General features: G+C 36.3%; 1 protein-coding gene across 1 annotated transcript; it reads right to left on the reverse strand.

The window, feature by feature from the left end:
* Window positions 1-3,503: 3,503 nt before the first annotated feature.
* LOC126063778 (olfactory receptor 1052-like) lies at window positions 3,504-4,544 on the reverse strand. Its single transcript, XM_049862164.1, has one exon. The coding sequence runs from the start codon at window positions 4,467-4,469 to the stop codon at window positions 3,504-3,506; it is 966 nt and encodes a 321-aa protein (XP_049718121.1). The 5' UTR covers window positions 4,470-4,544.
* Window positions 4,545-14,721: the final 10,177 nt, after the last annotated feature.

Below are 14,721 nucleotides of genomic sequence, written 5' to 3' on the forward strand. Positions count from 1 at the left end.
CAATGCGTGTACTGTTTGATAAGAAATGAGTTTGTTCTGTAAACCTTCACCTAAAGTACAATACAAAAAATAAATAAATTTTTAAAAAAGAAGGAAGACTTATTAACAACTTGAGATATGCATATGACTCCACCTTGCTTGCTGAAAGTGAAGATCACTTGAAGCACTTACTAAAGAATATTAAAGGCTACAGCCTGTCGTGTGAATTGCACCTCCAATTAAAGAACTACAAAAATCCTCACAACTGGACCAGTAAGCAACATCATGATTAATGGAGAAACGATTGACCTTGTCAAGGGTTTCATTTTACTTGGATCCACGATCAATGCCCATGGAAGCAGTAGTCAAGAAAACAAAGGATGCATTGCATTGGACAAATCTGCTGCAAAAGGTCTTTTTAAAGTGTTAAAAAGCAAAGGTGTCACTTTGGGGATGAAGATGTGCCTGATCCAAGCTGAGAAATTTCCAATCGCCTCATACACATGTGAAAGCTGGACAATGAATAAGGAAGACTGAAAGAGAATTAATGTCTTTGAATTATGCTTTTGGCAAAGAATATTGAATACTTCATGGACTGTCAGAAGAATGAACCAACTTGTCTTCGAAGAAGTACAATAAGAATGCTCCTTAGAAGTGAGGAAGGAAAGATTTCATTTCATGTACTTTTGTTATGTTATCAGAAGGAACCAGGCCCTGGAGAAGGATATCATGTTTGTTAAAGTAGATGGTCAGTGCAAAAGAGGAAGACCCTCACTGAGATGGGTTGACACAATGGCTGCAATGACGGGCTCAAACATAGCAATAATTGTGAGGATGGCACAGGACCAGACAGTTTCCTTCTCGGGTACATAGGGTTGCTCTGAGTCGGAACTTACTAGAAGGCACCTAACAACATCATCCTGAGGGAAATAAGAAATATGTCTGCAAAATATTTTAAGAAAACAATTTGACTTTGACAATGACCTCGTAGATTTTTCTTCATACTCTATTCACAGCATATACTGAGAGATGATGCTTTTGAAAACCAGAGAAGGTATTTGTGATTGCTTTGGTGAATACGTAAACACGACACCTACCTGGAGTTGAGAGGAAACCCGGGAGTTTTTGGTTATGTTTCCTGACTATTGTTTATATTTGGTTCAGGACATTTGGAGGATGGAATCTCCAGTGATTATGTGAACAGTCAATTTCAGATTCAGCATGTTTCATACCATTAAAGCAGCTAAATATAAAAAAATATATAAGCCTGGGAAAAGTAAGGCCCCAACATTTTCTATCTAAAGAGTACATGTTTGAATTTTTCTCAATATTAAAGGAAAATCATTGTGGATATTTTTCTTATCTATGTGAGACTATATAATGAAAAACTGAATATTTAAAATTAACTCCATTAGTGTTTATAATTACAATTTATACAACTTTATGGTGTAATTAAATATCATGTATATTTCTATTTTAAATTTGTTTCAATCCAAATGTATTTTAATTCAAAATTTTGGTGATTGAATACCTTTATATATACACTATTATTTGTAATATTTTTTGAAAAAACATGTATGTTAAAAGTCTACAATATGTTTTTCAAAAAATTATTACAAATTTAATCAATTAAGATACTGATATAATTATCATGCTCAACATTTTTTTAATACATTTTCCAGACATAGAAAGAAATGTTCAGAAATATTGAGAAGGCTGATATTTGGAAAATGGAATGAAAGTATAAAAGAGATAAATACAGGGTAAAATGATAGTCTAAATCTACAACAAAAAGAATGAAAGAATAAGTATTATAAAGCACAAAGATACCCAAACACCCAGTGTTGTCGAGTCGATTCTGCTTCCACAAAGATAGGTAAAATGAAATCAGACCAATAAAGAAAAGTGTACAAGAACAAGTGGAAAAAATTTGCAATGATTTAAAAAGAAAGAAATACTAAAAATATTATAATAATACATATGTATATTTTTTTAATGGAGTATATCTTTCTTCCTGAAAACTGAAAGTTAAGAGAGTCCTAGTTGCAAAGGTTTCTATTTATTAAATGCCTATACTATGTTCCAGATACATATGTTCCAGGTATTATCTCTAGTTATCATGAGATTGATTTAGTTAAGTATTTTTATTCTCATGACTCACATTAGAGTTGGCCTGAAATATTTAAAGAATTTCTCTAAGTTTACACTGTAAGAATTGGTAGAACAATAATTTTAAAACAATTCACTGATATAAAAACCTGTGTTTCTTTTACCATTTATTCCATGTAATCTTTCCACATTGACAAACTAAAGAATGAAGACGATGATGAAATTTGAAATGATATTGCATGAAGCATAACTGAAAAGACTGGAGATAGCCTGAGAAAAATTGCACTCAGTAGGGTATTCTGGCAAAAACATTTGAGAACTTTATGAAGAATGAAAAGATCCAAGTTCTGAGACTTCATAAGGCTTCCAAAAAACCAAACCGATTGCCGTTGAGTCGATTCTGACTGACAGCAACCCTGTAGGGTACAGTAGAACTGCCCCACAGAGTTTCCAAGGAGCGCCTGGTGGATTCGAACTGCCGACCTTTTTTTTAGCAGCCGTAGCACTTAACCGCTATACCACCAGGGTTTCCTCATAAGGCATATCTAAGATTAAATTATTTAAGCCTTAAGAAAAGATGTATTTCTTGTTTAAAATGAGAAACAATATGTGCTTATTTAATTCATCAAATAAGAGAGTGTCGATTTTGGAGGAGATGGTAGACAACCATGAGTTAAGGACTTTTAAGAGTTTATTCTATATCAGATTAGGGTTTGGATGGGAGGGTTGTATGATCCTTAGATGTCCATGATTTTGGGAGTCAGTGTTTGCCCACATGTCACATTTGACCAAGGACAAATGAAAATATCCATCAAAGCTGAGATCAATCTAATCACTATGAGTTCATGCACAGGACAAAAAATGAAATCTTAGGAATGTAAATTCACTGCTTTGGCTCCTGGTTTTCTTAATAAGTAACAAATGTTCTTGATGCAAATATGACTACGAGCAGTTCATATGGTGCCAATGACTTCTTTTCAAGGTCAGCAAGGCCCATTTCAAAATCTCAAACCCAACTTAACAGACATGAAAGAAAAATTTAACACATATTTCCTAAAGATTCCCCTAAGGTCTGAGATAAAATCTATGTAAGGTAAAAAAAAAAAAAAAAAAAAAAATTCTGCTAAATCCTGATTTCTCCAAGTGTTGATGTTGAGCAGTAATCAATTATATGTGTGGAGGGAGGGGACTGGATCTGTTACAGATTGTCCAGAGTTATCTGGTCTATGTCTCTGGTCTTATTTTGAGTTAGTTGCTGCAATTACCAGTCATGTGTCCTATGACAGGTTACACTTCTCAGATTTTCTCTTCCTTTCTAAAGCAAATGGATTGAATTGAATAAACTCCAAGTTTTTCAGCCATGAACTTTTACTAAATTCGTCTAGATATCATTAGACTGAGTACACGTCTGTATCCTATTTTGAGAAATGTGTGGCATGAAAGTAACAGGGGAAATGTTTCATTTCTATTGCCCTCTTCACAGCATCCTTTACTTCCTTGTTCCTTAGGCTGTAAATCAGTGGGTTTAACATGGGAATCACCAAGGTATAAAACACAGACACCACCTTTTCTTGTTCTAGGGAATATTGAGAGCTTGGCTGAATGTAACTAAAGCTTATAGAACCATAGAATAAAGTCACAGCTGTCAGATGTGAAGCACAGGTGGAGAAGGCTTTGTGTCTACCGGCCGTTGAGCAGATCCTCAAGATGGAAGAAACAATGAAGAGGTAGGAGATGATCACAATCAAGAAAGTGATCATGACAATCACACCAGAGAAGATTAAAAGCAACAATTCATTCATGGATGTATCAGAACAGGACAGCTTCAACAGGGGAGGAAGATCACAGAAGAAGTCACTGATGACATTTGGCCCACAGAAAGAGAGTTTCACCAGGCCAATTGTGTGTGTTAACGAGTTCATTAAACCTCCCACACATGATCCTATGACCAACACAACACACACTATTTTAGTCTTGGTCACTGTATAAATTAGAGGGTATACAATGGCCACATAGTGATCATAAGCCATTGCTGCCAGCAAGAAGCCCTCAGTGGTGATGAGTGACGCAAATAAAAAATATTGCACAATGCATGCAGAAAATGAGATTGTCTCCTGTTCAACAAAGAAGTTCAGCAGCATTTTGGGTGCAAAGACTGTTGAGTAGCAGGCATCTACAAGTGACAGACAGCTAAGGAAATGGTACATGGGTGTGTGGAGCTTGGAGGTGATTTGGATTAGAAAGAGCATTCCCAGGTTCCCCACCAAAGAAATGATGTAAATCAGCAGGAACAACATGAAGAGGACCACTTTCAGGTCCGAACGCTCTGTCAGTCCCAGTAGGATAAACTCAGTAACCTCTGTCAAATTCTCATGAGCCATTTGGCTTTCTTGATACCTGCTAATGATAAGGAGATTGGAATAAATTAAGAGAGAATAATGGTGCTGCAATATCAAGACTACTGGGAATTCTTAACTAGCGCTGTGACTTGAGTTATCACATCCCCTCTCTCTGGTTGTCTTATTTATGAAATTAGTACTGTTTATTTGTATGTTACATTAGAAAACCATGCAGGGTTTAATAGTTTCAAGATTCATTTAAAATGTTGGTGTTGATGTGAAGAAAAAGCTAAAGTGAATATCATTCTAAAGAAACAAAACAAAAATGTACAGCTTATGAAAGATTAATAACTGAATTTGGAAATATAAACTCTTCCCCTCACTGAAGATCTTTTTTAAACTTCTCATTTTGGATTAATAATAGCTCTGGTCAATTAAGTGCCCGGGTGGTGCAAGTGGTTAACTCTGGGCTGCTAATCGAAATGTGGGAGGCTCTAGGTCACCCATGAGGCACCTCAAAAGAAAGGCCTGGTGATCTACCACTGAAAAACTAGCCATTGAAAACGCTGTGGATGTGGTTTTCTTCTGACGCACATAGGTCTCCATGAGGCAGAACTGACTCAGCAGCCGCTGGTTTAACGTGACACATATCAAGATATTAGAATAATAGTTCCTACAGAATTTAAACTTGAGATGACCCGTTTATGTTTAGCTTATACGCCAAATTTAAGTTGGAAGTGATGAAAGAGAAGGCTCTAGCATTCAAAAACTCTGGACTCGTCATCCTTAGAAAAGTGGGGAGTGGAGGAAGGGACACTGCAAACTGGAATATGAAACATGATAAACATCAAGTTATAATTTTAATTGACCTTTGAAGCCCAACAGAAACACCTTACAGAGACTCAGGAAACAGAAACCTTCATGCTTTTTCTGAGAAAAAGTTAAAGTAAGCCTAGATGATAAAACAAACCTATAAAAGATACAAATGGTACATTGCAATACTTTTTATTTTATATTTTTAATGTTCAACACAATTTTTAGAACATGCAGTGTCTTTTACACACAACCAGAACTCATCTGTTTGATTATCTCTATATTCACCCTGATATATTAACTAGCTTATAATATTTGTATAGAAATCATAAAAAATATTTTAAACAATCCAGAATACTAGTAGCTTTCTATATGTAAAGTAAAATATGGTTTTTTTCTTTGTGGATTCTTCAGACTTTCACTGGGAGGTACTATTCTTTGAGCATAGTGGTTAAAATTAAAAAATGAAAAATATTGCCAGGCTACTAATAGAATAAGAAATGAGGAGACAGCAAATATTTTAATTCTAGAGTATCTACAGTGTCAGGTGAATAATTTCCATGGGAATATGTAGTTAGAGCTTAGGCTGCAATGCGTCCTTCAGGGAAGAATGTTCACAAACTGAATTAAGATAGTGATTTTGCATTATTTCAGTAGAAGTTGAACAACACTTTTGACAACGACATTGAAAAAGAGATTGAAGCTTCAAACAAAGGGTGGAATTAAGAGGTCAAATTATAAATTTTTCCCACCCCTGTATTTTCAAGAGACCACCCATATCTGCAGAATATAACTGTACAGGATATTCAAATAAATGAATTTAACTTACCGATTGAAGGCAAAATGTTCAAAAACAAGGCTCTTTTGGGAAACTCATGTTCACCTATTCCCATGGACTATTTTCCTGCATAAGAGAAGTCAGTTAAAATTTGTCTGTCATTTATAGTAATACCTAACTAACACAAATGACAGTAGTTACAGGCAGCAGGATTAAAAGCCAAAATAAACCTTTGATATGTGACTATCAAGGCACAGCTTCCATGATATGAAAGCAAGAACAAGATGATTTTAAAAACAGTCCCACTATATTTTTTCCCTACTTCAAATGAGAATAAAGTCCCTGGAGTCTATCTTCTGATTGAGCGGGTTTAATAAAAGTATTATGAAATGTTCCTCCATGTTTCTTGAGGGATTTAGGAAATTCTCAAGAACATAATGCTTCCCTAAGGTATTTAATTGTCTAAAAGTGACACTGAGTAGAAAGAAATGTGGGGAAAACACAGAATATACGATCTCTGAAAAAAAAAAAAGAAATATAATTGATTCTGATACCTGCTCAATACTTTAGCAAAGGAAGCTTTTACTTAGACCTAGTTATTGGGAGGGGAGGGGGGTCAGAGGGCCTTAACTTAGTAGAGCGAGCCCTGATGTAAACCAGTCCCATTCTTTGAATTCTTTGGATGGCCAGAATGGCATCAAAGGAAGTTAATACTGTTGTGGTTGTTAGTTGCCTTTGAGTTTATTCCTACTCGTAACGAGGTTCATAACAGTAATCCTTGAAATGAAGACCACCACCTGTCTTGTAAACTGTGATGTCTACTGATAGGTAATTTTGGGGACTTTGTCCTTAGCTTAAACTGTGTCATGAGTGATTTTGATAGGGACCTCTCACACTGTCCACTTATATATGTATCTAAATAAAAATTGATTTCTATTCTTTATATTAAATATTTAAAATTTTCTACATACTAAATCCATGTTTAAAGGGTAGTAGGGAGGTGAAAGCTAAACTGAATTTCATTCTAAAGAAACAAAACAAAAAAAAGTGCAGTTCATGAAAGATTAATAACTGAATTTGGAAATGTAAACTCTTCCCCTCATTGAAGATCTTTTTTTAAACTTCTCATTTTGGATTTGATAATAAAAAAAAAAAAAAAAAAATTTTTTTTTTATAATAGCTTCTGTCGAATATGTACCTGGGTGGTGCAATACAGAGGTAGTAAGATTAGGGGTTGGGAAACTTTCTAAGTTTGAAATAGGACAGAAAATGATTCATTATCTTGGAAGCCCTCCAACATTCTAAGCACCTGGCACATACTCTATTTTTTTTTAAACTATAGTTCATTCTCTGTCCAAATATTAATTAAAAAAAAAGATAAAGAAATTAAGTGTCTCAGATATTCTTTCTCCTAGGAAATGGTAGATCAGGGACAAAAAAAGTATTTGAAAAGACCTTTAAGAAGTCTATATCTACAGGCACTCAGTTGACAAAAACAAAATAATCACATTCAGAGTGTCCAGAACAGGTCTGCTGTCTTCTGCAGCCACCACACTTCTGTCAGTTTGTCTAAGAAGATAGAAGGAATACACAGAGTCACTGTACTGAAAAGGATTGGTTAATGTTCACACAGTTCAGGAGGTAAGATATGATAAAGAACCAACGGTACTGAAGGAAGAAGTCCAAGCTGCACGGAAGGCATTGGCGAAAAACAAGACTCCAAGAATTGACAGAATACCATCTGAGATGTTTCAACAAACGGATTCAGTGGTGGAAATGCTCGCTCATCTATGACAAGAAATTTGGAAGACAGCTACCTGTCCAACAGACTTGAAGAGATTCATATTTATGCCTATTCCAAAGACAGGTGATCCAACAGAATGTGAAAATTATCAAATAATATCATTAATATCACAGACAAATAAAATTTTGCTGCAAATCATTTGAAAGTGGTTACAGCAGTACAATGACAGGGAACCACCAGAAATTCAAGCCAGGTTCAGGAGAGGATGTGGAACTACGGGTATCATTGCTGATGTTAGATGGATCCTGGGTGAAAGCAGAGAATACCAGAAAGATATTTATCCGTGTTTTATTGCCCATTCAAAGACATTCAACTATGTGGATCATAACAAATTATGGATAGTGTTGCGAAGAATGGGAATTGCATAACACTTAATTGTGTTCATGAAGAACCTGTACATAGATCGAGGCAATTGTTTTAAAAGAACAAGGAGATACTGGGTGGTTTAAAGTCAGGAAAGGTGTGAGTCAGGATTGTATCCTTTCACCATACCTATTCAGTCTGTATGCTAAGCAAATAATCCAGGAAACTGGACTATATGAAGAAGAACAGGGCATCAGGATTGGAGGAAGACTCATTAATAACATGTGATATGCAAATGACACAATCTTCCTAGCTGAAAGTGAAGAAGACTTGAAGTACTTACTAATAAAGGTCAAAGACCGCAGCCTTCAGTATGAATTATGCCTCAACATAAAGAAAACAGAAATCCTCACAACTGGATCAGTAAGGCACATCATGATAAAGGGAGAAAAGATTGAGGTTGTCAAAGATTTCATTTTACTTGGATCCACAATAACCACGCATGGAAGCACCAGTCAAGAAATCAAAACATGCATTGCATTGGGTAAATCTGCTCCGAAAAAACCTCTTTGAAGTGTTAAAGAGCAAAGATATCACTTTAAGGATTAAGGCAGGCCTGAACCAAGGCATGGTATTTTCAATCACCTCATACATATGTGAAAGTTGGACAATGAATAAGGAAGATGGGAGAAGAACTGATGCCTTTGAATTATTTTGTTGACGAAGAATATTGAATATACCATGGCCTGCTAAAAGAATGAATAACTCTGTCTTGGAGGAAGTACAGCCAAAATGCTCCTTAGAAGTAAGAATGGCAAGATTTTGTCTCACACACTGTGGACATTTCATCTAGAGTAACCCATCCCTAGAGAGGGACATTATGTATGATAGAGGGCCAGTGAAAAAGAGGAGGACCCTCAACGAGATGGACTGACACAGTGGCTACAACAATGGGCTCAAGCATCATAATTGTGAGAATGGCATAGGACCCGGCAGTACTGCTTTCTGTTGTACATAGGATCACTGTGAGTCGGAAGTGACTCCATGGCACTTAAAAGCAACAACAGCAGGGGTAGAACTTTTTTATAGTGCCAGAAGTTGAGCCTCTCAGTTTAGAATTCCTCAAAATACTATTGAGGAAGGGACGTCTCCTCAAAGTAGAGTTGACCTCAATGAGATGTATGCAGTAAAGCTTTTGGGACCTTTATTTGCTGATGTGGCATGACTCAAAATGAGAAGAAACAGCTGCAAACATCCTTTAATAATAGGAATGTGTAACGTACAAATTACAAAACTAGGAAAATTGGATGTCATCAAATATGAAATGGAACCCTTGAAGATAGCTATCCTTTCTTCTTCTTCTCCTTCTGCCCCTCTTTCTTCTCTTCTTCCTCCTCCTTCTTCTGTTTCTATTGTTTTTCTTCCTTCTCCACTATGCATATATTAATACCCTTTGTGGTATCCCACAGGTCTCTGAGGCTGTGGTTATTTTCTTCATTTTTTTTTTCTTTTTGTTTTTGAAATGGGATCATGCCTAATTATCTATTTTCACGTTTACTGATTCCTTCCTTTTCCATCTTGTCTTAGTTATCTAGTGCGGCTATAACAGAAATGCCACAAGTAGATGGCTTTAACAAACAGAAATGTAGTTTCTCACATCCTAGGAGGATAGAAGTCCAAATTCGGGGCTCCAGCTTCAGGGAAAGGCTCTCTCTGTTGGGTCTGGAGGAGGGTCCTTGTTATCAGCCTTCCCCTGGCCTAGGAGCTTCTCAGCACAGAAACCCTGACCTAGCCAAGTTGGTACACATTTTGGGGGGACACAATTCAATCCATTACACATCTCCTATCTGATCTCAGTCCTCCCTAGTGTATTTTTTCATTTCAGTTATCTGTTTCTTAAGTACAGAATTTTCATTTGGTACTTTTGTATAACTTTTTTTTCTGTTTATTGAGATTCTGTTTTTGATGAGTAATTGTGTCATGTTGTTGTCGTTAGGCGCTCTCAAGTCAATTTCGACTCATAGTGACCCTAGGTACAACAGAACAAAACACTGCCTGGTGCTGAGCCATCCTCACAATCATTGACGCCCATGCTTCTAAAGAGCACTCTGGCTATAGCACTCTGGCTGTACTCCTTCCAAGGGAGATTTTTTCATTCTTTTGGCTGTTGATGGTATATTCAATATCCTTCCCCAACACAATAATTCAAAGGCATCAATTCTTCTTCGGTCTTCCTTATTCATTGTTCAGCTTTCGCATGCAGGTGAGGTGATTGAAAACACCATGCTCAAGTTAGGCCATTGTCAGTATTTTTCACCAGTACCATAATCAGAGGTGTCAAATCTCTTGTGGCTAAGTCCAGTACTTGGGCCATTCAGAGATAGTTTCCACTAATTGTTTTTTATTCCTGAGCATGAATCACATTTTTCAGTTTCATTGCAGTACTGTAAACTAGAAAATTTAGAAAATATATTGCAAAGGCTCTGTACTCTGTACATGTAGCTTTATGGAAGACTTTCAATTATTTTTCAAAGTGTTCCAATTCACAGTATCATCTGTGCTTCCTGAGAGTTCCCATGGCTCCACATCTTCATCAATACTTGATATTGTCTACTTTTTTTACTTTTATTGTGTTTTATGTGAAAATTTACAAATAAAGTCCAACTGTCATATAAAAATTTATAAACACCTTGGTAAAAAAACACCTTGGTATATGCTCCTAATTGCACTCCCCCTAATGAGACATCACAGTCCTTCCCTCCACTCTCTCTTTTCGTGTCCATTCATCCAGATTCTGACTCCCTCTACCCTCTTATCTCCCCTTCAGACGGGAGATGCCAACATAGTCTCATGTGTCTACTTGATCCAAGAAGCTCGTTCTTCCCCAGTATCATTTTCTATCCCATGTCCAGTCCAATCCCTGTCTCAAAAATTGGCTTTAGGAATGGTCCCTGTCTTGGGCTAACAGAAGACCTGGGGACCATGACCACCGGGGTCCTTCTAGTCTCAGTCAGACCATTAAGTCTGGTCTTTTTAAGAGAATTTGGGGCCTGCCTCCCACTGCTCTCCTACTCCCTCAGGGGTTCTCTGTTGTGTTCCCTCTTAGGGCAGTCTTCGTTTGTAGTCAGGCACCATCAGATCTTCTGGTCTCAGGCTAATGTAGTCTTTGCTTTATATGGCTTTTTCTGGCTCTTGGGCAATTAATTACCTTGTGTCTTTGGTGTGTTTCATTTGCCTTTGCTCCAGGTGGATTAAGACAAATTGATGCATCTTAGATGACTGCTTGCTAGTGTTTAAGACCCCAGACACCACTCCAAAGTGGAATGCAGAATGTTTTCTTAATAGATTTTATTATGCCAATTGACTTATATGTCCCTGGAAACCATGGTCCCCAAACCCCCGCTCCTGCTACGCTGGCCTTTGAAGTGTTCGGTTTATTCAGGAAACTGCTTTGCTTTTGGTTTAGTCCAGTTGTGCTGGCCTCGCCTGTATTGAGTGTTGTCTTTCCCTTTACCTAAAATAGTTCTTATCTACCATCTAATTAGTGAAAACCTTCTCCCTCCCTCCCTCCCTCCCTTCCTCCCCCATCTCGTAACCATCAAAGAATATGCTCTTCTCTGTTTCAACTATTTCTCAAGTTCTTGTAATAGTGGTTTTATACAATATTTGTCCTTTTGCAACTGACTTATTTCACTTGGCATAATGCCTTCCAGTTTCCTCCATGTTATGAAATGTTTCACAGATTCATCATTGATCTTTATTGATGTGTCATAATCCATTCTGTGAATATACCATAATTTATTCATTCATCCATTGATGGGCACCTTGCTCGCTTCCATCTTTTTGGTATTGTAAACAGTGCTGCAATGAACATGGGTGTGCATATATCTGTTCCTATAAAGGCTCTTATCTCTCTAGAATATATTCCAAGGAGTGGGATTGCTGGATCATATGGTAGTTCTATTTTTAGCTTTTTAAGGAAGTGTCAAATTGATTTCCAAAGTGGTTGTACCATTTTACATTGTATAAGTTCTCCACTTATGACTATCTGTCCATCCATCCGTCCATCCATCCATCCATCCATCCATTTTTTTTTTTTCTGTTTATATATTTGGTCTCAAGGCCCAGAATTTGGTTAATGTCCTGAGGAAAAATACAGCCATGTGTGCTGAGACTTATAGAACATCTGGTAGGAACACTGCTAGTTACTCTGAGCCCCAAAGGGCCCTCCATTTTTGCCAAACCTAGATTTTCAGGTGTGCCCTGAGTCAGTGCAATGAGTCAGCTACCCTCTCCAAGGTTAATCCTTCTGAATTTGCAGTCAGTCCAGTTCTCTTTGACTTAGCAGTGATTCATTCTTTTTCAATAGATTCTTTATCTTATCTTGCTTTTCCTGGTATTTTTGTAGAAATGCTGCCTTGACTATCAGCTGCTCAATCACACCCCAAAATAAAAGTGTTTCTTTCATAAGCACTTTGCCATGTTTTTCTAACATTTTATTCTGAAAAAAAAAAAAATTCAAACTTATATTAGAGATTAAAAAACAACACAAATTTGTTAGACTCCTACAATGATCACCTAGGTGTACTTTGCCTATAAACACCAGGTGCAATTGTTGCATTTGCTTTCCCTCTCTCTGTGTACATACATACATATCAATATATACACAATTATATACATATATTTATTTATACATAATAATGTAACAGTTTTATTTTTTAATATGTTTCTCATGCTTGCCCAAAGTTTGAGGATTAATATAAGGTAATACTCTCATCTTACAATAACCTGCAAACCCTGCCCAATGTGTTATATCGCTTAAATTTGTTTTGAATTTTTTATTCTTGTAGTATTAAAGTGTCTTAGATTCTTGATCCTTAAGGTATTATTTTCATATTATTGTGAGCTTATAGAATTTCAGGTCTTAACAGAGAATAAAATCACAGTAAACTCTCTCTCTCGATCTATTCTTCTATCTAATAAAACTTTGAAGGAGGTATGATTATTATCCCTTTACAAGTGAAAAAACTTCTTAGTAAATTTAAGTAGCTTTTCTGCATTTACAGAACTAGTACATACCATCCTTGGATGTGTATCAAGGCATGTTTTTGTCCCATCATACAGTCAACTTCATAAATATTGTATATATGCTTGAAAACAATACACTTTTTTGAGATTTTGAAAGCTGTTATCTTTTGTCTGCTGTCTATTAAAAAAATAATAATAAAAAAATAGAAAACCTTGGTATCATCTTTGATTCCTCTATTTTCTCCACTATCCTGCCTAGGTCTACTATCAAAATGTATTTTGCACTTGTATTCCTCACTACTTTCACTATGATAGATTTGGTTTAACATGCCATCATCTCTTAACTGAATTATTGTGCAGCCTCCTGGCTGGTTTGCCCTTCATGGTTTATCTATTATCAACACAGCAGCTCAAGTGAACTTTTTAACGTGCAAGTTGGATCATGTCACTCCTCTGCCTGATGAGACTCTTTGCCTTTCCTCTCATTCAGGTCCAAAGTCTCTAGACTATACAGCCCATGCAGTCTGGCTCCCTTTTCCTTTCTGGCAGCATCTCCTGCTACATCTCTCCTTGCTCTCTTTTCTCCAGTTCTGCCTGTTTTGTTGTTTCTTGATCACTCTAGGAAATCTTTGTTCTTGGCTATACCCACTTTTCAGAAAGCTCTTTCTTCCAGGCTCACCTTGGAAATGCTATGGGGCAGTTCTTCTCTCTCCTATAGCGTCACTATGTGTCAAAATCAACTCAACAGCAATAGCTTTTTTTTTTTAATATACGTATATATTTTATATTTCATCTTTTTTCTCCTTAACCAATTTGTCTTGCTAGTTACACAGTTTCAAAGTCTTCCATCCATTATATACTCTTTCCCTCAAAAATAAAAATCTATTTTTTTAAGTCCTGTTGATGCTTTTCATGAACTATGTCTTAAATCACTCACTTCTCTCTATTGCTCACCTGTAATACTTCTTCTCTTTCTCAAAGTAATAATTTTTTATTATTATTGTTTTTGTTATAGGTTTGGAGTAATTTTCCCAAATTGTTCTTGCCTTCCAAAATGTTGATTACAGTGTTATCATGAGAATTTTTCTGTTCTATTTATATTTCACTTAGGACTCCACTTACCATACATTGGGTTTTAAAGCATGTTATCCTGGCGTCCAAAGGCCTTCATACATACGGCCCTAAATGACTCATCAGCCTTATTTTCTATTGCCTTTGTTTAAGCATTCAATGGTAGAGCTAAACTCATATATTTTCATGTTTTTAAAGAGTTCTTCCATTTCCCATGCTCATCTGCTCCCTGCTCCTCTAACTGCTTTTGTTGCCTAGCATAAACCTGTCTAGGTTTAGATCACACAGAGTAACTGGCACAATAGAAGTGTGTTGAATAAATAAATTATAAATAAGAGTTGTTTTCTACAGCCATTTTTTATAAGATACTAGTGAGATATGCAAATTTAAATACAAAATAGAAGGTATATATTTTTACTTGAATGGTGGCATTTTTAGAATAAAATCAATTTGTGTGACTGATCTTAGAGAATTGGACTAAGGGAATATTTCAAATT

This window comes from Elephas maximus, chromosome 20 (assembly GCF_024166365.1).
Source record: "Elephas maximus indicus isolate mEleMax1 chromosome 20, mEleMax1 primary haplotype, whole genome shotgun sequence".
NCBI classification, from domain to species: Eukaryota; Metazoa; Chordata; class Mammalia; order Proboscidea; family Elephantidae; genus Elephas; species Elephas maximus.